This window comes from Herpailurus yagouaroundi, unplaced genomic scaffold (assembly GCF_014898765.1).
Source record: "Herpailurus yagouaroundi ecotype Mexico unplaced genomic scaffold, PumYag 100, whole genome shotgun sequence".
Taxonomy (NCBI): Eukaryota; Metazoa; Chordata; class Mammalia; order Carnivora; family Felidae; genus Herpailurus; species Herpailurus yagouaroundi.
In genome coordinates, this window is record NW_024412391.1 from 39,701,488 (window position 1) to 39,724,647 (window position 23,160).

At 40.4% G+C, this 23,160-nt stretch overlaps 1 protein-coding gene across 6 annotated transcripts in view; it reads left to right on the forward strand.

The window, feature by feature from the left end:
* Positions 1 to 23,160, forward strand: part of PDE1C (phosphodiesterase 1C) — a 511,032-nt gene that overhangs the window by 214,058 nt on the left and 273,814 nt on the right. The window contains exon 3 of one of the 6 annotated variants that reach the window (XM_040472313.1): positions 10,992 to 11,018. The exons of the other annotated variants lie outside the window; for them this stretch is intronic. Coding sequence (XP_040328247.1) covers positions 10,992 to 11,018 — 27 coding nt within the window. The remainder of the gene's footprint in view (positions 1 to 10,991; positions 11,019 to 23,160) is intronic. 6 annotated transcript variants of the gene reach the window in all.

The following is a 23,160-nucleotide window of genomic DNA, read 5'->3' on the forward strand; positions in this document are numbered from 1 at the left end:
TTATTTTATTTTATTTTATTTTATTTTATTTTATTTTATTTTATTTTGTTTTATTATTTTATTTTATTTATTTCTTCAGCTAAGACAGCAGAAGAGATGATTTATTGTACATGTGCCACATTCAGCTACAAATGAAAACAGAATTAGTCCTGAAAGTCACAGGTCCAGGGCAAAGGACCAAAAGGGACTGTTTTGATATGAGCAAGGTGGGTCTCAAAGGTGGTCATTGTGATGAGATGGTGACGGATTTTTTAGATCCATTGAATCAAGCTTTAGAAAGTAGACATGTACCAACAAATTGGTACTAGCATCCCTGACCTCTGGCTTTCCTGTTTCTGCTCCTGTGGTTTCCATGGGTGCAAAAGTTAGCAGTTTACTTGGACCTCTGCCTCAGCTTTCTTGTTTTACACTTTAGCCTGCACTTTCACTGCTTCCCTTGCTTGGCTCTCATGGCACGGAGGGCTCCCAGATGATGCACTAAGGCTGAGAGGCTTCTTCTTTAGACCAGGGGTTTTACCAATGGGAAGCCATTGTAGGTCTATAGGGATGGATTTGAGAGATTTTCAGGAGGCAGACTCAACAGGATTTGGATGTGGGAAATGGGGAAGAGTGTGGAATCTAGGAAAACTCCTAGGTTTTTAGCTTCATTCCTAGATGCTATTTACTTAGATCAGGCCCACTGAGGTGGGGTGGGGGTTAATGTTGTAGGTTTGGTTGTGCGTGGGAGCACAATGAATGGTGAGTACAGATAATGAGTTCAGTTTTGGACATATTGAATATGAGGGGCCTATAAGATGTCCTTGAATAGATGTCGTGAAGCCATGAGCAGTTGGATAAATAAGTCTGGAGATAAATGGAAAAGCCTGGTTTGGAGGTATAATGTATAGTCCAACAAAGTAAGAAGAAAAATAAATTATATGTATGTATATATACAGACACAGAGAATGCAGTTTAGTGTGACACCCTAAATAGTCTGACAGAAGGTACCAGAAGACTGTAAGTTTATATATATTTTCTCATTGACATTTTCTTGTCCAACAGATGGGAAAGGCCAGCTCATAATGTGTACGTAGCTTTGCTTGGAACCTTTATATTGACTACTTGGTGCCATGCTCACCATAACATGGATTTGGAACAGAGACAAAAACCTGAGGGGGTGGGGAAGGCAGGATCATTCCCAGTATTCCAAGGGAAGAAAGAGACTATGACCCAAGAAGCCAACTGAAGTTGGGCCCTCACCATGGACCTTCTGGGAACTACAGAGCATGAGCCAGGCAGTGAGACCCAAAGCGTGGAGCCCAAGCACCACAGCAGGGCCTCTTGAAGGTTGGCTGGGTAGACTCTCTAGATTCTGCAGGAGGTTGTCCTTTGTCTAGGCTTGCCCAGTGGTGCTCCGTGGGGTCACTGCTGCTCCTGAGGTGCCCTATGATGGACACACCAGGCCTCTGTCTCTTGGGGCACTGCACAGGTCCTGGTGTAGTTCTCACCTTCCACACCATGTTTCCTCATTCATGGCCCTTTTCCTACTCTTTAAGGCCTTCCCCAAAGTGCTCTCCCTACTTCCACTTTCATTCTCTTCCAGAGGTCTATTGCAGCGACGCACTATTCAATATTCTGCTGAAACAGCTTTCCTTTCCCTTAAGGCCACCAGAAGAGTGAAACCTTAAATAATCAACATAAGAATGCGTTGAATATTTTGGCCGAAAGTCACTATTGGACATCCAAAGAACATTAAGTTTTGTTTATCCAGATTCCAAACAACCAAAATGCTGAAATAACCATGACTTTTCCTGCACTCTAGAGACGCTCTGAGTAAATCTAGTAGTGAAAGATTAGTTTTCTTTTAAGTTAATTTATCATTTATTTTGAGAGAGAGCGAGAACATGAGCTGGGGAGAGGCAGAGAGAGAGAAAGAGAATCTAAAGCAGGCACTGCCAGTGCTTAACTGACTGAGCCACCCAGGTGCCCCCTGAAGGATTAGTTTTTGAAATCTACTTCCATGTGTGTTTTAGGAATAGTTCAAATTCAGACTAATATCTGACCCATTTTTTTCTCTATCTCTCTGACTCTTGTCTAAGGATGACTGTGATGGGTCTTATAATGCCTTTAAATTACCTATTTTATATCTAGTATACTGTTCCAGGAGGTTGTATTTGGAAATCGAGTCTGCTAACTATGCGGGACCACAAATACTTTCACGAATAGAGTTCTGTGTTGCTCATTTGTGACACAAAAGGATTAATTACCATAAATCGAAGCTCCATAAATATTGTTTAGAATTGTCATTCTTTCTACAAAACTACGGACTAAAATTAGTCATGGTTAAAAAAAATAAAGGAATTGTTCAAAGCACCCATTTCTGGGAGTCTTTGGATAGTTTCAGTGAAGGTAACTATAGGTAAACAGAATTTGGTTCAAATGTTCAACTGATTTCCATTGATAGTAGAGCTCAGAATGGTCCCTATGAGTGTATCTGCTAGTTAATTTTTTCCCTCTTTTTTTTTCTGTTTTTTGGATATTCCCATTATTTTTGCCATGTTTAAATTGTTAAAATTTACAGAGCCTGTGTCCAGAGAAGAGTCTTCTGTGGATGATGTTACTGTTAGAGAAGTTTTGGAGGAAATAGGAAGGATCTCTGCTCCCCAGGAACTGTGTGTTGACTTAAAGTCACCTGGAGTTGTAAATGGCCAGTAGCTGCTTTCTGCCATGAGTAGGTTTGGATAAGAGTTGGGAGGAGGGTGGAAGAGAGGAGCGAGGGAAGGAATACTCCTAGAGTAGATAGGAAAGGCTTAGAAAGATTAGACTGGTCGCCGAAGTTAAACTTGACAGAAGATACAGTTTTTGTTCCGGCTAAATACACATGGGGAAGAGCAAAGTAGAGACCTGGAGCAACTCTTTGGATAATTCAATTTAAAAAATTCTACTCCTCCCCTAATTACAGGGATACATCTGTGGAGAGTAAGATTTTGTCTTAATCCTTTGGATTTATCTCCACTTTGGCAGTGTTGCATGGATATTAAGAAATATTTTTGTTTTCAGTCTTTCTCATTGATGTTTATCAAACAGGAGCCAGGCTCCGAAGAAGGAGGTCACAGAAATCTCTTCCATTCCCACCCACACAGTTTTGCTGTGCTTATAACACAGCAAGTGGTTGTAAATATGTGAATAGAGGGATAAATAATTTATGCAAAAAAGTACTACCTGAACTTCTACAAGCATGACATTTACTTTCTATTTTCTTTCTCTAAAAACCTTTCCATATTTTGTTGTTGGTGCCAGTGATTAGCTCACTGCCTAGCTTTAAGCAGGAGGGAAATAGTGCTTGGTCTGTTCAAAAAGCCTTGCTTTCCAGAAGAAGATTTCAGCTTTCTTTGGGGGGGAGTCCCATTTGGGGGCCTGTTGGACAGTAATTCGAGTGCTGGAATTTTTAACTCAGGCCCAGGAGAGAAGCAGGCATGAACAAGAGATTTGGATTTCTATGTCTGGCCAGCTGTCTGCAGGCAGACAGGGGGGCTGGGGAGGGAGAACAATGAAGAAACAGGCCTTCGGGAATATGGGAGCGTGGGGCACCGTGTGGATTGGCTGAGTGAATTGGTGCTGTTCCAGGTGGGGCTTCCTGTGGGGTGGTTTAGTTTGGATTAATTCTTAAAGATTTCTCCTCTTTCCAGTGCCCAGCCAGCACTAGATACAAACATATTTGCTTCTAGGAGTGAGTTAAAAATCGATTGTCTTATTTACAGCTCTGCTTCAGATTAGCGTTCTCTTATTCTTCGGGTTCACTATCCTCGTCCCCAAACCTCACTTCTTCATTTGAATTTGATCTCATCACTTTGGGTGATGAGTACATATTGCAGGTTTGTGCCTTGGGAGTCGCTGACTCTGAATATGATCTTCCTTTTCTAACAAGGCTAAATGGAAGAGTGTGAGTCTGTGGGACACCCCCCCCCCCCCAAAAGAAAGAACTAGCAGAAAAATTCTCTAGAAAATTTAAAGAAAAACAACCCTTTAGTAATTATTGGGTTATTCCAGGTGAAAGTGAGCTTATATCATTTTACTATTTTTCATTTTTTATATTGCTTTGGATCTTTGGCCATGAAAGAAAATAGAATCATTGCCCATATGGATTTTCATTCTGTAGCTCATCAGTTAAGAAATATTTGAGCTAGTAACGGAAGAGAATCTCTCACATTCTCTAATATCTTCTCCTGCTCCCCAATACTCTGCCAGAAGGTGCCAGGAGACTGCAATTTATATACATTTTCTTAATGGCATTTACTTGTTCCAAATATGAGAAGTGCCATCAAGCAGTCAATATACACAAAGCTTTGCAAATCTAGGTTTTAATGTATGCATCATGGAAATGAAATCACTGGTAGATGAAGAAGAAATGTACAAGGACCTTCCATTCTCAGCAACATGTAGAGTAGTTCATACAAATGATTTAAGACGTATTCAGAAGTTTCCAGAGATATCCGGTTCTCTTCAGCCTGTAACCCATATGCCAATGAAAAACAAAACTGGAGGATCAGATGATCATTCAGGTCCTTGCTCATTTCATGGGTATTTGGGACATTTTATTGTAGTCCACTTTCCCACAAGGGAGCTCAACTCCTGAGAACATGTAGTTAACTCCACTCAGTTAACTCTGTGCACTTTTTCTGAGTTTGTCCCCCAATCTCCTCTCCCTTTAGGAAACTGAGGGCCGAGAACCAAGATTTCCAAAGCTGTCTGTGTATCGGCAGCAGTAGTGACCTTGGTAGGGAAGGATGGAGACGGGATCTGGAGCAGAATGAGTCACCATTGCCTGGAAGTGCCGGCAAACACTGAAGGCCGAGAGCTAGAGTTCTCACTGTGCATGCGTAGTTGTTGCACATTCAACTTCCCACACCGGAAAACCCTCTTGTGCCCCACTGGGAGGTATCTTGCTGTCAACTTTGAAACTGAACACAAGTTTTTTATTGTTTTTTGTTTTTTTTAAAGCCAGCTTGTTTGAATATTAAGCCTATTTATAAACCTCATTATTGTAGCACCCATATGGCTCTTACTCAAAGATACTCACTTAAAAAAAAACGAAAGACTGCCAGCCGCTTCGTAATTTAACATCAGTGCTTATTCAACCCTCACTTATCCGGGCTATCAGGAATGATTCCCAAGTCATCTGTTTGACTTTGGAGTATGTGAAACTTACATTTATTTGATTGTGGGCATGCCTGGTACTTTGGGAACTCCAAGCCACCCAAAAAGCAAATAAAGCCCCTCAGAAGCATCCTTGCTCCTGCCTTGTTGTTTCTTGCTGTTCCCTTGCTGTTTGGGCTCTGTCCCCAAGTAGGTCCAGGTTTACTATGGACAGAATCACCCCTTTTATGCTTGCTTAATTTCATCCTTTTTCTCCCTGGCTGGGGCCAGGAGAGGTAAAATGAAGTTCAGTGTCTAGAAGCCTCTGCTAGATGACACAGCTATGGAGAGCTTTCGGTAATTTTTTAAAATATTGGGGGTCAGTGCCCTTTGCTCTTTGGTGATGTTCTCATCTCAGTATTCACTTTGCAGAATGTGATCAGCTGGCTATAAACGGACGGAAGCCTTTGAGGGGAAATTTTCCACCTCCTCACTTCCTGTTCTATACATGTGCATGTACACATACACATACACATACACATACACCCACCGATGATAGTTCTTGGTCAATCCACAATTCCATAGAAACATTCCAGATGAAACAGACATTGGTTTTCAGTGAAGACCAGGAGGCTTTTAATTTGCCTAATAGGTAAGTGAATACAGGTCAGTCAATGCTGGTTATAGTACATCATGTCTCTGCATTGAGTTACAACTTCTGGTGGGTGCTTAGGGATTCTGTGTTAGCAACTCAATGGGCTTCAGTTTTTAGGGAGTGCTTGATAAAAAGAATCTTTATCAAAAGACAACTTTAAAGGGGCGCCTGGATGGCTCAGTCAGTTAAGCAGCTGACTCTTGATTTTGGCTCAGGTCATGATCTCAGGGTCATCAAGATCGGGCCCTGTGTTAGGCTCCATGCTGGGTGTAGAGCCTGCTTAAGATTATGTCTCCTTCTCTCTCTGCCCATCCCCTACACGCTCTCTTTTTCTCTCTGCCTCTCAAAACAAAGTAACTTGAGATATTTCTAAGGATTATTATGGCGTCTAGTTCATAAATACTCACTTTTACTTTTTTTCTTCTGCCTTCTCAACAATGGTCCTACTTCAACATTAGAAGGACATGTGCACTTCTGCTAGGTTTACTGGGACCACAGCCAGAGTGTGTGGCACGGTATATAGCCTGCAGGGTCCTTCGGGCTTGGGGGTAAGCTGGACACTGTTTCGGCTCCTTCTCCTCTTAGCAACACTGAGGTTAGCACCTGCTTTCTTCGTGGTTCAAGTGTTCTAAGATAAGGAGAATTGCAAGTATTCAATTTTTTTTTTAACTTTTAGAAAACAATCTGCAGCCTTTTTTCTTTGCTTCTTTAATCAATGAAAAGCTTTTTTTTCCAAACAAAATTTGGAAACTTATTGAATTAAAATACCATTATTACTTATTCAGTACTGTTATTAATATAGTAGCTGACTCTCAAACCCTTACTGAATACCCAGCACTGTGCTAAAGGCTTTACATTATTCTTACACTTGACTCTCACATCATCTTGTGCAGTGGGTGTTATTGTTAACCGGCTTTTACATATGAGGAGACTGGTGGTTGGGAACGTGATAGAAGTTGCTTAAGGTCACGTAGCTTATTGGACACTCCAAGCTGGAGGAAGCTTTGAGTCCAGGCAAGCGATCAGTATAATACTGTATTGCCTGTCCACAGAGTGAGGAGGGCAGAGCCCATTCTGGGGCACAGTTTGCAAAGCGCTGTTCTAGACCTTCGTGGATACAGTTCCCTTGGCCTGGCCTTGTGGAGATGACCGGCCTTCTGTCTGAGCATGAAGCCACGCCATCTCCATCTCCCATGCTGCCAGGGTTGCCAGATTTCAGAGCACAGCAGCTCCTGGTCATTCTCTACTTTTTATATCGACTCAGTCTAGCTATGTGAATTTTGAGATTTGCAGCGTATTCTTTCAGGTTTCAAAAAATTGTAAATTGGAAGTAAGTTTGAAAAAACAAAACAGAACATTTAAAAATATTCCTTTTGTCTTTCAGGTTATGAATCAGGGATAAATTCTGATGAAGTTCTTAAAAACAAAAGGCCAAAAATAAACTGGGTTCGTTTCCAGTTCATTTCCTGCGTTTGGAAGGAAAGGACCCAGTTTGTTTTATCGTTGTTGGTTTTGTTTATTTTTGTCTAGTGTCTAAGTTCCCTCTTGGCACCCTTTGATTTATTTGCATAATTTTCTTTGAAGCCTTCAGAGTTTGCTTTCTTTCTCAACCAGTTGAAAGTTTTGTATCCTTAGCTAAGTTACTTAACCTCTCTGAACCTCCCTTCCATCAAGTGAAAAGTGAGGTAGCCCTCCCAGGGTCTGTAGATGTCAAAGTGAGTTACTTTGTGTAATGGACATGGGACAGAGGAGATGCTCCACAAATGTGAGGCCCCCAGCCTTCTCTTACTACATTCCTCGTGTGTGTAGAAAACGATGCCTGTTGTAGGTGTCCTCACTGCTCATAGTAAGTCATTGCTGAACAGAAGGAAATGAGTAGGAAGAAAGAAGTTTTTGATCAGTTTCTTGATAAATTCACTTCTTCATTCCCCAGCAATATATTGAGTAGCTGCCATTTGACAGTCACTGTGTTAAGAAAGAGAGAAACACCAGCAGGTAGCAGACAAGCTATCATTGCCATCAGCATAACAGATCCTAACTATCTGGAGTGACAAGTGCAATGATGTGGGTGAACTCTGGACACCGTGGGACATACAAAAGGAGCACTGTCCAGTTTGGGAGACCCTAGAAGGTTTTCAGGAGGAAGTGATGTCTCAGCTGAGAGCTGAAGGATAAGTAGGGCTCATTCAGGCCTCACTGATCTTGCCCAGTCCAAATGATCTGTGAGTGGATCTTGAGTGGGGTAATTTCCATGGAAGTACATTTTCTCCAGTGTGTTAAGTGCTGACCTTTAAACTCCAGTATAAGATGACACTATTTGGATTGGATCTGTCTTGGTTCTGAAACTATCTGGGACAAGATGGGAAGAGAGAACTTCAGGTCTGTGAAACCAAAGATGCATCTATGAGGGTGAGGAGTGAGTGTCAGGAGTGGATTATACTGAAAATCAGATTTTTGGTCTCTGTTTCTTTGGGTCTACCAAAAGCACAACCAGTATTTTGGTAAGTGTGAGTGGCAGCTGCAAATGATTCATTTATTTTGTCAACAAGCATGTTGTGTGCCACCCATGTGCTAGTTGATGTGCAAGCCCTTGGAGTAGATACACAGATCTACATAATAGGATCCTTGACCTCAAGAAGCTCAAAATAGGGGCAAGGAGATGCAAAATTTTTAGAATGTCTATATGGCATACATGTACCTGGCTATGCCCTCTGAGATCATTCCTTCTATTTTACAGATGTGGACACTAAAGCTTGATTTAGCATAGAGCATACCTGAGGTCTCACGGCTGGGAGTGGGGGTAGTGGTTGGGTTTTGAGTCTGTCACATTCCAGAGCCCTATTGTCTTTCCACATACTTGGAGATGAGACAAGGCAATGCAAAAGGTGACCCCTTCTCCCAGGTATCATCTTTTAAAACAGGGTGTAAATTATAATACTTTTCTTAACTTTGTCCTCAGCACTTTTTTAGCCTATCTCCTCCCATATCTGGCTAGGCTGGGCTGGGCTGGTTTGAGGTCGCTAGACATGCTCTCCTTACCTGTTTGTCTCATATTTTCATATTTGTCCTTGCTGAAATCCCAGCCATCAGTCAAAACTACCTCCTTCATGAAGCTTTCTGAGCCACCCCCCTTGTATTGGTTGTTATCATAAAATAACACTTAAGGTACATGTCTTCATTTCTGTTTTTAGAATCCAGATTTCTTTCAGAGAGTGGATTTTAACAGTGGTATTGTGAGGATTAACCATGTGTTTTGAGTGCTTGTTACTAGTGGGTGCTGGAAATGGAAGCTCTTCTAATTTTTGTTCATCTTTGTTTGTCTCAGCGCTCCCAGCATTTGCTTTGCATGTTTCTTGGCAAAAGCTAGGAGAATTCTGTGGAAGCCAATAACAAAGGTTGTCTTCTTCTGACCTTTGAAGATACCCTCTGCTGATAGAATTAGTTGGGCTTCTGGGTAGAAGCCGGGAGCATCCATCTGGCCTGCCTGCCCAATTGTCTTTTGTTCTTGCACACTCTCAATGGATGATTATTATTATTATTATCTTGCCAGAGATTTCTTAACACAGTTTAGTAGACAACAGTCCTAACAAGGGCCAAGGGCATGGGCCACACCACAACTCATTGTGCTCTGTGCCTGTAGATGGAACCTCTGCCCTTGGCTACTGCCTGAAGAGTGATCTGTCACTGCTGATGGGGTCCAGGAACAGCTTTTAGAGGGGGTGCAAGGCGCTGTTTTAGGCACTAGGTTACCGTGGGGAACCACACAAAGAATCTGCGTTTGTGAAACTGACATTCATGTGGGCGATCTCATTTATTTCTTATCACAAGATCTTGGGGGAGGTTCTCTGGTTATTCCCACATTATAAATGAAGAAACTGAGGCTCAGAGGTGTTGAAGAACTGGTCACATATTGTAGAGCTAAGTGCCAGAGCCAAGATCAGAACAGTTTGTTCTAAAGTTCAAGCCTTAACCCGCTCTGTTAGTTGACCTCCTCTCTTTATATATGATAAAATTCAAACATGTAAATATCTTTATATATTCATATAGTCCTATATATCTGTATTTGAAACATCTGTGCCCTTTTTAAAAAAAATGTGTGACGTACAGCTCTATGAGCAAATCAGAGGCTTGGTTTCCTGGATGCAGTGACTGTAATGGGAGCGTAGGTGTGGAACTCCTTAGTTCCTTACAACTGGGAAGCATTGCACTTCTTGGAGATGCAGCAAGGAAGACACATTTTCCTCTCCCACCACTTTCTTTCCTTGAATCCCCTCCAGTTAAGATCCTATTCAGACTCTTTTGAGAGACTTTAGAATCTGCAAAAACTGACATGAACATAAAAACCATTGAGATATTGGGATAGTAAACTTGATGGCCACTTTCCCCTTGGATGCCACCATGACCTGGGTGAGATAGCCAGGGCAGATATTATCTCCATTTGATAGATTAAGAAGCTCTATGCCCAGTAGATTTGCCCAAGGCTAAATAGCAGAGGTGTACTAGAACTCCAGCCATTTCTGCTCCTGCGGAAGTGTTCTTCTAGAAGACTAGCCCACAGCTGAGCCATTAGCAAGTTCCTACTGCTGCTCTTACCCCTTTGCTTCTAGACTTTCTCATTGTCCCTTTCCTCCCTTCTTCCTTCTAGGAAGAGCTTATGTCTGATCTTATGGTTTAGCGGAAAGACTCATTTTCATTGTAAAAGGCACATTCTTAAAGGGACTCCAGTGCTATGTGGTGTAGGCAATAGTAATAATAGTTACAATACAAATAGCTAATAGTTATTGAGTGTTTAAAATGTGCCAGACAAAAGAAATGCTTTACAAGACCCTGCCCATTTACTCCTCAACAACCCCATGAACCTAACAAATAGAAAGGCTGATATTTGAATCTGGGTCTTGTGGTCTTTAAAGCCTGACCTCACCCCAGATACTACACTGCCTTCAAAGGGGAAGGGGAAGAACATAGGAGGGCAGAGCCACTGAGCTCCTGGGAGGCTATTTGTAACTGTTAAGACTGCTTGTATGCATCTGACCACAATATGACACAATAATCCGAAACTTTTAGCTGGTATTGGAAACTCACAAGCCTCACAGAAAGAACCTTCCATGCCCATCCCTGCTGAAGTTCCCCTTCATACCCATCCCTGCTGAAGTTACCTTTTCTAATTCACTGCCTGCCACAAACCCTTGTCTGATGTGTGTTTATGCTTCTTTTCCTACAGGAGGAAATATAAGAAAACATCCCAGAGGTAAGAGTGTCTTTCTGAGAAAGGGGAGCTGGTTGGTTGAGTCATTAATGGTGCAACTCATTGCAAGTCTGGCTCATGGTGGACGTTCAGTGTAATGAACAGTCTCTTGGTTCCTTCTCAGTGAGGTCCCCGCTTAATCTTTGGATCACTACTGCTGCTGGAATTAAAAATTGATTGCAGACATTTAGGGTGGCACTGTGAGTATATACCTTCCTGTGAGAATGGATCTGATGGATGAAAAGGCCTGTTAACTGCTGATCCACCTAGTGACTTTACTAAAACTTTGACCGGAGAGGGGCTGGCCTGGGAGGTGCTGAAGGTTTGTGGATGGGAGTATAAAAGCATCTTTAAGTATACTTTTAGCGTTTGAATTTTCCTTTGCCTGCAATTCCTATTTGCCTGATTCTCTGACAAAATGCTGTTGAGCTCAAAATAGGTACAAATTCCTTCAAGGGCATTATTGGTCTTTTTGGTTTAACCATGGAAAAGATAATTTAAAGTAGAAGATCATCTTTTATCATCCTCCCTTACTTTGTTTTATTGAGAAGAGTTTGGAAAGCACATTCCAAAGAAATAGCATTGCTCAGACCTTTTGTTTGCCAAGCATTAGAAGCCCGCAGTTCAGTCGAAAAGGCTAGTGTCTACTTTTCATCGATTAGATTTGATTTTGGTGTTATAACATTAAACAGATTACATTCAGATAAAAAAAAAATCACCAATGCAGTAGGTTTTAACAATGGTACTTTCGGATGACTACTTTACTCTTACCTTTTCTAATGAGCATCATCTCATGGTAGAGAGTGCTGTCCTATGGTTTCCAAATAAAGTCGATAATCTAAAGTAGTGGTGTTACAATTTGATATGTGATTTAGAGGTGCACATATCGTTGAGAGAAGATGAACAAAACCTTAGGGCTTCTTGGAGGTTGCTATACTTTTCTAAATATAGTGAGCTTATACAGATGGCAAAATAATTCTGTCTTGTTCAAGTTCATCGGGTTCATGGTAGTAATTGCATGTGAACCACTGAGCAGGATATAAATTAATAACTCAGATTAGAGGGCATAATAGTCTTCAGTAGTAAAAGGTAATTTATCATTTTTACTTGTGGTTAACCTGGGGCATGAGATATTTCAAAGTTGCTTCGATTTTATTTTAAGAAGGGATAAATAGGTTGGAGGGAGTTTTACAAGAGAGTGGCTCAAACCTGTCAAGTTTCAAATTACTATGTAGATTATTTTTGAAAGCATATTTTTGCATATCTTACATGAATGCTGTTGCATTTCTTATTATGTCGATGTAATAAAAAAATAGACTGTCTTGTGCCAGCTTCATTGAAGTCATGTAAAGTGCAAATTAATAGAGGGTTGGTTTGAGCTCTTCTATTTTTAATCATATACATATTTTCATGTGAAATAGATCCATGTCTACTAATCTGTCATTGATAACAAACCATCCCTAAACTTATGGCTTAAAACAACCATTTTATTCTGCTCACAGTGTTATGAATCAGGAATTCAGGAAGGACTTGGCTGAGTGGTTTGCACCTGACCCAGCTGGAGTGAGCTGGGACTACTGGAGATGGAGGGTTCAGTTTCAAGATTGTTTCTTTACTAACATGTGGGAAGACTTGGTGCTCCTTGTTTCTTTCTCTCTTTGCACATGGCTTTCACCTTCCAGCATAGAACTTGGGCTTCTCACTGCATGGTGGCCTCATGGTAGTTGCGCTCTTTGCTGGCTTCCTAGGTCATGTGTTTCAACAGATAAGAAGCAGAGGATGCTGGTCTTAATTATACAGCCTGGGTCCAGAAACTGGTACAGTGTCACTTCTGTATTTTATTGGTCAAGATATCACAGAACCCACCCAGATTCAAGAGAAGGGCACATAGATTACATCTCTTGATGGAAAGCTGTTAAAGAATTTGAGACCTTCTTCATACACCAAACCTATAACTTTTTTCAGAATGATCTTGTTTGAGGACTTTTCCAGGGATCTATAAATTTGGATTAAGTGAATACCTCATTTGATAAATGAGAGACACTTTTAAATATGTCTTGATACCTCTTTCAGATGCTGGTCTGTTTGAATGTATGCTTGTCTATTTGATGATTCATTTGTAGCTGTGATTCCTTTTTCATGTTAGCGACAAGCATCCTAGTGTGGACTCAGCTGGTTAGTTGCATGCTAAGTGTAGTTGTTTGGCCTCAACTAATAATTAGTCAGGTAAAGCTGATGGCTTCACGTAGGAAAACTAAATGACATAAATGTTATATTAGAAAGCTTTAGATCTCATAGGTTTGTTTTGGACATTAGGAGCCCAGGATACAAAAATAATCTACCTGTGTTTAAACTAGGACGAGAGTCCTAGGCTTCATTTCATTTCACTTATGTACTTATTTATCTTTCAAAGCCATGTTAAAGAAAAAGAAATCATGGGGCACCTGGGTGGCTCAGTCCTTTAAGCATCGACTTTGGCTTAGGTCATGATCTCAGGTTGGTGGGTTGGAGCCCCGTGTCGGGCTCTGGGCTGACAGCTCAGAGCCTGGAGCCTGCTTCCGATTCTGTGTCTCCCTCTCTCCCTGCCCCTCCCCCGCTCATGCCCTGTCTCTTTGTCTCTCATAAATAAATAAACATTAAAAAGAATTAAAAAAAATCCTCTGGCTTTCAAAGTCATCATCACCCTACTACAACTTAACTGAAGTAGGTATCTTTTTAAAAATATTTTATCAAGGACCAGGCAGATCTTAGTAGCCCCAAAGAATGTTATGATAGTGGTTTTACTGAATTTCACTTTAATATTAAGGAAAATATACTCGTCTCTTCCAAGACCAGAATTTCAACCGAAGGAATGATGTTATGGGAACTCTTTACTGGCTTAGCAAGTACACCAGTAACTAGTAGGTAAGCTTCTCCCTGCACAGAAACCCTTATTGGATTAGGCCTTAAATCAACACAATTAAGGGGAACCATCCTTTCGCCTTGTGAATGAATGAGTCTTGTCCACGAGGGCCAATTGTTCCAAGGGATTCGTTGAAGTGGTGACATGGTAATCTGACAGCTAGAGGGATTACTCAAGAGACCTGCTTACCCCGAAAATTCTCATCAGGTTGTTTTTAATACAGCTGCAGATTCAAGTTATCAGGTCTGGCTCTGAGAAGTTTATATCTTTGAGAAAGTATGCCAGATCATGTATACAATCATCACAAATACCTAGAAATAATCTAATATTTCTCGGTTGCTACTAAAGAAAGGAATTGCTACCAGAGATGGTGTTATAAGCCGAATTCATGTTAGAAGTCCTTCTAACGCACACATGCACCCACATGTGTGCACGTACTCACACCCCTATTTTAGTGTGCCTGGAAATGCTGTGATTGGTCCGCAGAATCAGAGGCAAAGGTACAAATGAGGACTTATCCACAGACCTCAGGCACCCCTGCAGACACATGTCCAGTTTTCATGTCTGGACTGTGGAAATAATTTGGTCAGACTGCTGAGGAGTTAGAATTTCAAGCCACATCAGATAGGGAAAACTTCATTAGCAAAAAGGTTTTTGTTGATTTGTTATTAATTGTAGCTTGGTTGCCTGGTTGGTTGGTTGTTTGATTATCAAATCTTAGCTCTGTTTAAATAATGTAGGAAGTTCTGGTTCTGACTATATCTGATTTACTCACTTTATAAATCTAGACATTTCTATGACCAAATAACTTTAGCCAAAGGTGGTCGCTCTCATCTTTTTGGTCATCAAATTAGATTGATAGTCACATGCAAAGTACTTCACAAAAATCTTTCAATTTAACACATTTACTTAATACGATTGCCATACACTTAAATAAGTACTGGAAATAAAAACATATACAGTTGGCCCTTGAACAGCATGGGGGGTAGGGACACCAATCTCTGTGCAGTTGAAAATCTGTGTATAAGTTTTGACTCCCCCCAAATTTAATCACTAATATGGTTTACTGTTGACTGTAAGCCTTACCAATAACATAAACAGTTATGTGTATGTATAATATACTGTATTCTTACAATAAACTTAGAGAGAAGAAAATGTTAAGAAAATCATAAGGAAGGGAAAATACATTTAAAGTGCTGTACTGTATATGTGTGTGTGTGTGTGTGTGTGTGTGTGTATAAAATCTTGTGTGTATGGACATGCACAATTCAAACCTGTGTTTTTCTAGGTCAACAGTGTAAGAAATCGCCTCTATTAAGAGGTACGCAGACTTGTAGTTAAGGCACATGTGAACAAAATAATTAGAATATGGTAAGTGCTTTTAGTATTGAAGGTCATTGGGAATAAGTCGGTCATTTGGGAAGATATTTCCATTATACATTACACTCGTCTCTCACTAGATCATAAATAATATTGCTTCTTATTCACGGTGCTTGGAAGTATGGGCATATTAAAGTCCAACAGGATAATTGAGAATTTTTTCTCTGTTTTCTTCATGTGTTCAGTTATCTTAAAAGTGGATGTTTTACTGATCCTTTAGGCTTTCTCTCAAAAAAGCAATTGTCTCAAAAATATTCTGGACATTAGAAGGAAGAGAGCCCAGGATAAAAACGTGTGGAGATAATCAGTAGAGTGGCTATCTCACATGTAGATAATAGAGCCTATCTGTTGCAAGGCAAAACAAGGAACTATTTTTTTTCCTCCAACTGTCTTATGCCTTCTTTCACTTGGAGTTTTATGTGGCTTAGTAATCACATTTGATGAGCCCAATAATTGATTAAATCCAGCAAATGATTCCCGTAGTCAGGTCTGCCTATGCTGTCACGAATCAGCATGCTTAATGAGTCATCAGCAGAACTGCCACCTTTGCTGTTAATAACAGATTGTCATGTGTGGGGGGTGGGAAGATGAGTGGATATCACCCTTTGGGAAGGCTACTTTCTAAGCACTTGTATCTTTGTGTGAGCAAGTGCATCTTCTGCTGAGCTGTGCCCCCTTTCTCATTCTGGGACATATAAAGGCTCATTGGTGAATTCTGAAGCTCTTTCAGTATCACAGACAGAGAATTAGTGGACTGTTGTTCTTACTTTTGCTGTGAAAAATGACAATCAAGTAACTTTTGGAGAAAGTTGAAGGGGATATTGGATAAATCAATGCGCATAGTTTCACATACTTACGGATAATTTTGGATACCACTACTTAGTAGTATTGATATTTAGAGTCTAAATATTGGTGACATCAGGGACATGAGGATCTTCTAAGAGATAAAGTCCTTTGAAAAATATTTTCCAATATTTGTGATGACTAATACATTCTCAGAGTAGTAAGGACATGTGTATCAGCTGTGAGAATATGTCTAATTTACATTCCAAGATTGCCAACTGAATCAAGTGACTTTACAGTGAATGGTAGCAGGTTAAGGTACACCAGAAAGAACAGCAAAATGGTTTGGTTAGAGCACAGATCACAGATGGACACGGAGATGCACAAAGGATAATGCCCAAGGCAGTTAATTTCAGGGGAAGAAAGGAAGGTGATGGAGGGTCTACATAGATAGTTTGGTCAGAGGTCAGAGTATCAGGGAACTACCACTCATTCATTCCTTTCTCATTCAGTTGCCCTCCTAATATAGCAGCAGGAGTCTGAGGAGCACAGGTGCAGGGATTTAGAGCCAGGGAGGTGGTGTAGCAGGAATTAGGAACTGAGTGTGGTAAGAGAGGGTGCTGAGATACTGTAAGTAGCTCAGGCACTGAATCTGAGTAGTATATGTAGATCCTAGTAGCAGTAATGACCTTGTCAGTGGGTTGCCATTTTCTGAGTCAAAAAGATCATCTAGGCACAATTCGGTCTTCATTTCTCTTCCATCTTTGTATATGATAATTATAATTATTACCATTTTCCTACTCACCCAGGATCAACAACACTTTTGAGTCACTTCATATGATCGTCTGTTGTGTGTGTTTCTTCAACTTTAACTTTTTGTTCTCCCCCTTTGCCCATGGTAGACAGGTTTCTAATAGGTTGTGGGCTTTTACTTCTCACTATTTTCATTCTCATGATCTTGGTCCAGTCTCATTACCCATTTCTTAGAGTATCCAATGAGTTTTCTTATCCCTTCTCTTTACTCTGGTTTCTTCATCTCATTCTACATACCTATGTCTGATCACTTTTCCCACAGTGTCTCTGATTGTGCCATGTCAACAACAACAACAAACCTCCTTTGGCTTCCTTTTGGCTAATAAAGGCTGTCTTCTTGTGTAGGATTTTAAGGGTTTCTCATCTGCATCCATCTCACTTTCCTGCTTTGTCTCTGTTACCCCCTTCCATTCATCCTAAGTTCCAGTCAAGCTCTCCTCCTCACTGATTGCCATATTTACCTTGTGTTTTCTGTTATCCATTCCTCATTCATAATCTTTCTAGTATTTTGAATGTTTTCATTTTTACCTGTTGAAAGCCCATGTTTTCTTGAAGATCCAATGCAAATATTGCTTCTTTCCGTGAAGCCTTCATAGATCTTTCCATGTAAAAGAGATCTTGCTTATCCAGTTATGCTGCTCTAATTCCATGTGCAAGAAATAATTGGGTGCATGTCATTCTTCTATGCATCAATGTGATTTTGTTGAGTAGGAAATATGCTCCTCAAAAGCATGGTGCATTGGATATGATTGGTATTTGTTAAATGTGGGTTGAATGTATGAGTGAATCAGATTGGGATCCTCCGTATATTTTTTTACCCTGGGTCAGAACCAAAGTCAGAATTACCAAGTGGAACTGTGGGTAAACAAGCTCAGATTGATAAATGACTCATACTTACAAATGGCTTTGCCGATCACCACATACTCCCACATCTCGTTTGGTCCTCCCACTGGTCAGGGTAGAGTCCTACGAGGTCAGCAAGCCAGATGGTCAAGAACCAGAAAGTGTGTAATTGTTCGGATCATTGACTCTGCTTTTCTCTTCTATTTAAGTTCTTTCAATGTGGAACTTTAGCTTTGGGTAGAAACTCTGAGAGTATTTTTGCTCTATTACCAGGGCTTCAATCTTTTATCTTTTCTTGATTCAAACCATTAATTCTAGAGATGTTTAGGGCAATGTCAAATGTATTTGTTTGCAGTTCCTTATTCTAAATATTTGATAACTGTATGGTGTACATCATTTGGCTGTTCTGTGGTGTTTGCCAAAGTGGTTTTGAGCATCATTTTCTTAGATTGCCCAGTAAGACTTAAGTGTGTCTTTAAGACTTCAGTAGCACTCATGCTGGACGTATCACTATGCTTCACAAGTTAAGCCCAGACTTTAAATTGCCTGGGTAGACAAGTCTCTACTCCCTCCTAATCCTACTGGCCCTCAATACTAAAGAGTCAGAATTGACTTGATTGATTCCAAATTGAGGCCAAGTCCAATGCCCAACAACAGCAGCTTAAGAGGCAGCTCTTGGAGTCTCTGGAGACACTGGATCCAACAGTGTAGATCAGACTTTCTTAGCTTTGGCACTATTGCTGTTTCCATTGTGAGGATATCCTGTGCATCGTAGGATGTTTAGTAATATCTCTGGGCTCTACTCACTAAATGCCAGTAGCAATCCCCATCCCTTGGTCGTGATGACCAAAAATGTCTCCTGGGTGGGGGGTGAGGTGGCCAGAATCACCTCTAGTTGAGAACCACTGGTGTAGATGAAAAATTAAGAATCAGATTTGGATCCTGTCCCTAGCTTAGCTTTGCCAAATTACTCCTAGTGGTCCTAGTGTCCTCATCTGTAAAGAGATTGAGGTTGAATATACGGCTTTCTCTGGTTCCATTTGGCTCAAAAATGACTATTCTCATATTCTATTTACTGAGGCCCTTCCACTAGAAAGCCCAGGCCACCACAATCTTTGCAGTGATGACAAGCACTTGAGGACTTATAACTGCATCATGGGAGAGGAGCAGCATTGAGGCTGAGAATGGAGGTCACTAAGCTGGTAGCATAGACTGGCCCCATACCGATGGCTCTTTGGCCACCAGCCAGATCACCCTAGGTTTAGATATTTCTGATTTCACCTAAATAATGTGAACTGACCATGATAAAGGCATGGAAAGACAATTGCCAAAGCAGAATTTGGCAAAAATACAGGTATGTCTAAAAGACACCCTGTTGGTTAAATTTATTGTGTATCTACTCTGTACTAGGTGTTTCACACTCATTATCTAGTTTAATCTTCATGGTGATCCTGTTTGACAGATGAGTAACTCAGAGAAAATGAGTAACTTGACTGAGGTCACAAAGCAGAAAAGTGGTTGGGCTAGGGTTTAAAGGCAAGACTTTGAGATGCCAAAACCTTCTTGGGTTCTTTCTATTCAAGTGGTTTCATAATTTTTTACAGCTCAGGAACTCCCACACCCCGACCTCCAACCTCCCAAAGGAAGCAGCTTAAAGCTGAATATAATCAGAGTCAGAAAGAAATGTCTTTTGGAGTTCATTTCCCCTCTCTACCAATTGTTCTTTTTTTCATTGGGACATTTTACATTTGAAAAATTTCATATTTGGCTTCAACCCACAGTTGAAGCTCTCAAGAAAGTTTAATGAAGCCTTAAAAAAAGAAACCTAACAAGCTATATTTAAATAATGTGATTGAAGGGGGAAAAATTCACCTCTACCACCAGGTTCTTTTTTTCAAAATCATTTATTTTAGTACAACAGCTTAAAGTACTTTGAAGTGATATAATCAGTCATACATGAATACGTAACTTTTTATGCATAAAAAGTAAATAACAAAAAGAGAATCAGATAAAAGAAAACTTGTTCTGTATTTTTCTATCCTCCGATTTAATAAGATAATTCCTTTTCAGAGTTCATGAGGTCACTGCCTGAATTTTTCCCTTTGTCTCTGCATGAGTGGACTCACCCTCCGCTCTGTTTTGTTTATTCCCATGACTTTGGGATATCGGGAGACGGGACCTGAAGGAACATTTTAAGCAAGTTGGAGGCAATAGACTAAGCAGAGAACATTCTTTGGAAGACATGTGTCTGTAGTCTTCGCTTATCCATGAAATCTGAGTCCTGGCAGGAATCCTGTGTAATGTTTGGGTAGGTTCCCCTACTTACCCAAACCTCAGTTTCCTCTTGGCCAATAACACATGGAAGTAATAATACTTGCTTCCTAGGATTCTTGTGAGCTGAGAATGAAATAGTATATATGAAACACATAGGAAGTCTTTGGCACATGATGTGCTCAGTCACTGAGTGCTTGGGAGATCTCTCGGAAAATCAGAATTCTGTGGCCACTTTGCCAAGGGCTGGCACTTTGAGTGCAGGCTCACCTGAGGAAGCGGGAAGTAGGAAGAAGATAGGCCCTGCTTTTTAGGGGCTCTGCGAAGGGTAGAGACTGTGTCTTATTTACTGAAGGATGGAATCAGCATTAACAAGTGATGGGGCACATGTAACAGAACAGAAAGAAGGTTGGGGTAGATGGGGCAGGAGTGCAAGCTATGCCAAGTCAATAGCCATTGGAATATGGTCCTTCATTAGGAAATATAAGTGTGAAGTGGCTCAGTCTGGTGTGGTCAGGGAAGATCTTTCCATAGGAAGGCACCCATAGTTCATCCTCATATTTAGTTTTCAATTTTGAGGGGAAAGTTATGTTCTTTAAACTATGACAGAGTAAATAGCACTGTATTTTATTGGTTGGTAGCATGCTTTCTAGAATCAGCCTCCCTGGCTTCCCTGCTTTACCATTTCCTATATATGACAGTTAGTAAATTGCTTAATTTCTCTAAGCTAGTGATTCTCAAGTGGTAGTGACTCCACACTACCGAGTGGAGGGGGAGTGTCCTTCCCACCACCGAGGACATTTGGCAATGTCTGGAGATATTTTTGGCTGTCACATCTGAGAGGGGGGTATACTACTGGCATCTAGTAGATAGAGGCCAAGGATGCTGTTAAACTTCCTATAGTGCCCAGAACATCTCCACCTTAACAAAGAATTATCTGATTCATTACGTGAGTAGTGTTGATGTTGAGAAACCTTGCTCTGAGCCTCACTTTCTTTGTCTGTACAAAGGGAAAAATAATAGTTCTCACCTATAGGGTTGTTGTAAGGATTAAATAAGATAAAGATTGAAAACATTAAGTGTGCTTTCCAGCTTTTTGTAAGTGTAAAGAGTATTTTAGCTATTATTATTAATGTTACTATTTTGACCTATGATTCACTCTTTATGTAGCAGATTTATGAATTCTGTTTCATAGCTTATTTAGTTGGCATGGAAAATTTTATAGTGTATTAGATGCATTTAAATTTTATAAGAAAAAAATTTTAAAGTACTTTAAATCAGGCATTGAAAGAGATTTTGAGGGGCGCCTGGGTGGCACAGTCGGTTAAGCGTCCGACTTCAGCCAGGTCACGATCTCACGGTCCGTGAGTTCGAGCCCCGCGTCAGGCTCTGGGCTGATGGCTCGGAGCCTGGAGCCTGTTTCCGATTCTGTGTCTCCCTCTCTCTCTGCCCCTCCCCCGTTCATGCTCTGTCTCTCTCTGTCCCAAAAATAAATAAACATTGAAAAAAAAAAAAGAAAGAGATTTTGAAATTGTTTTGAAAAGATAATATTGTTTGGTTTATGTAAATATAGTATAGGCTGAAACAAATCAGAAATCATAAGTTCTACATGCTATTATATTCTATTAACCCTGAGAAACATAAAATCACAGATTTTAAAAGAAACACTCTGATACTGTTGCGTACTGTTACACAGGAGGCAATAAAGCAAAACAAATTTACTGAGAAATGAAGTCCCATCTGTTTCATGAATTATCAGTAATTTCAGTGAAAACTAGTAGCTACAAAGTAAGCCCCAGTATAAATTGGAATGGATTCCTACTTATCCGCCAGACAACAAAAATGTCCCTTGAGGCTGATACAAGTCTTCCGCCAGTCGCGCAGGTCTGAAAACATGGCTCTGTGTAGAGTCACAGGGCTAGCCCCTCTCAGCAGCTGCGTTTGTGCGTCACAGGGCTTTGCCAGCAGAGCTGGGGTGTCCCGGTGGTCCTGATGCCTCCTGGGGTAAATACAAATGGAGGATTTATGGGATGACTTTCCTACAATCAGTTCCTTAATCTTTAAGTTGCGTTTTATCATTTAGATCATAATCAGGAGTCTCTTAGAGCTGGCGCAACAATTAAATAGCTTAAGAAATGAGCCTGATGTGTGCAATATGGACTGTGAGTTACACGATCATTCTCTACTGGTATGCCAAATTGATAAGTCCAAGCAATTTTGCCATGATTTTGCAGTAATTTTTACTAATTTGAATGTACTGTGTTGTTAGTAATAGTAACAATTGTAAAATATTTACTAGTTGCCACTGTTCACTCATGACCCATTATCAAAAGAAAAAGGTTAGAAAATTAACCCTTTTGGTAATGCAAACAGTGCCTGTTTGATAGGTAAACAGAAGCCTCATTTCTTCAGGGATCATATTGCTGGGCCGGGGTGGGGGGGTAGTGGGTGGATGAAGGTACTGAATAATAACAATACTGATGATGGTGATGGTGGTGACTGTGATGGTGACAGTGATGGTGTTCCTGGTGGCCCATGCAGATAGCTATTGATTAGGACGGTGGTTTATGCTCATTAGATCACACTGACTTCATACTTCCACCTGTTTGCTCTACATCTGTTTTTTTTCCCCTCCTGACTTCTCTGTATTCAGAAATGTGTTCCGTTAGCATGATTTAACAGATGAGGTTCTGATGAAGCCATCACATGGCTTAAATATTAGTTTCCCATTTAACATCATTATTTTGAATAGAAAGAAAAAAATTTTAATTAGTTGCTTATTAATGAATCATGTTTAAAGGGTACTTTAGATCTTTAGATTGGTGGGGTGGATGATTCCCCTTCCTTGATTATCAGTGACTTCTGCCTTTGGTTTGTGTGGGATATTGTAGGCGCATAATTATACCAGAAGTCTGTTAACAAGACAATGTAATATTGAGACTCAGGGCATAGATTTTGGGGTCCGAGGGGCCTAAATGTAAATCTTATCTCCACCCCTTCTTAATTTTGTGATATTTCAGCCTGTTAAGTGTGCATATTTTCAGGGTATGGGCTACTAAAAGTTCCTAATTCTTAAGGTTGTTGATAAGGTTTAAATGAGACAATGTATGTATATGTATATGTATATGTATATGTATATGTATATGTATATGT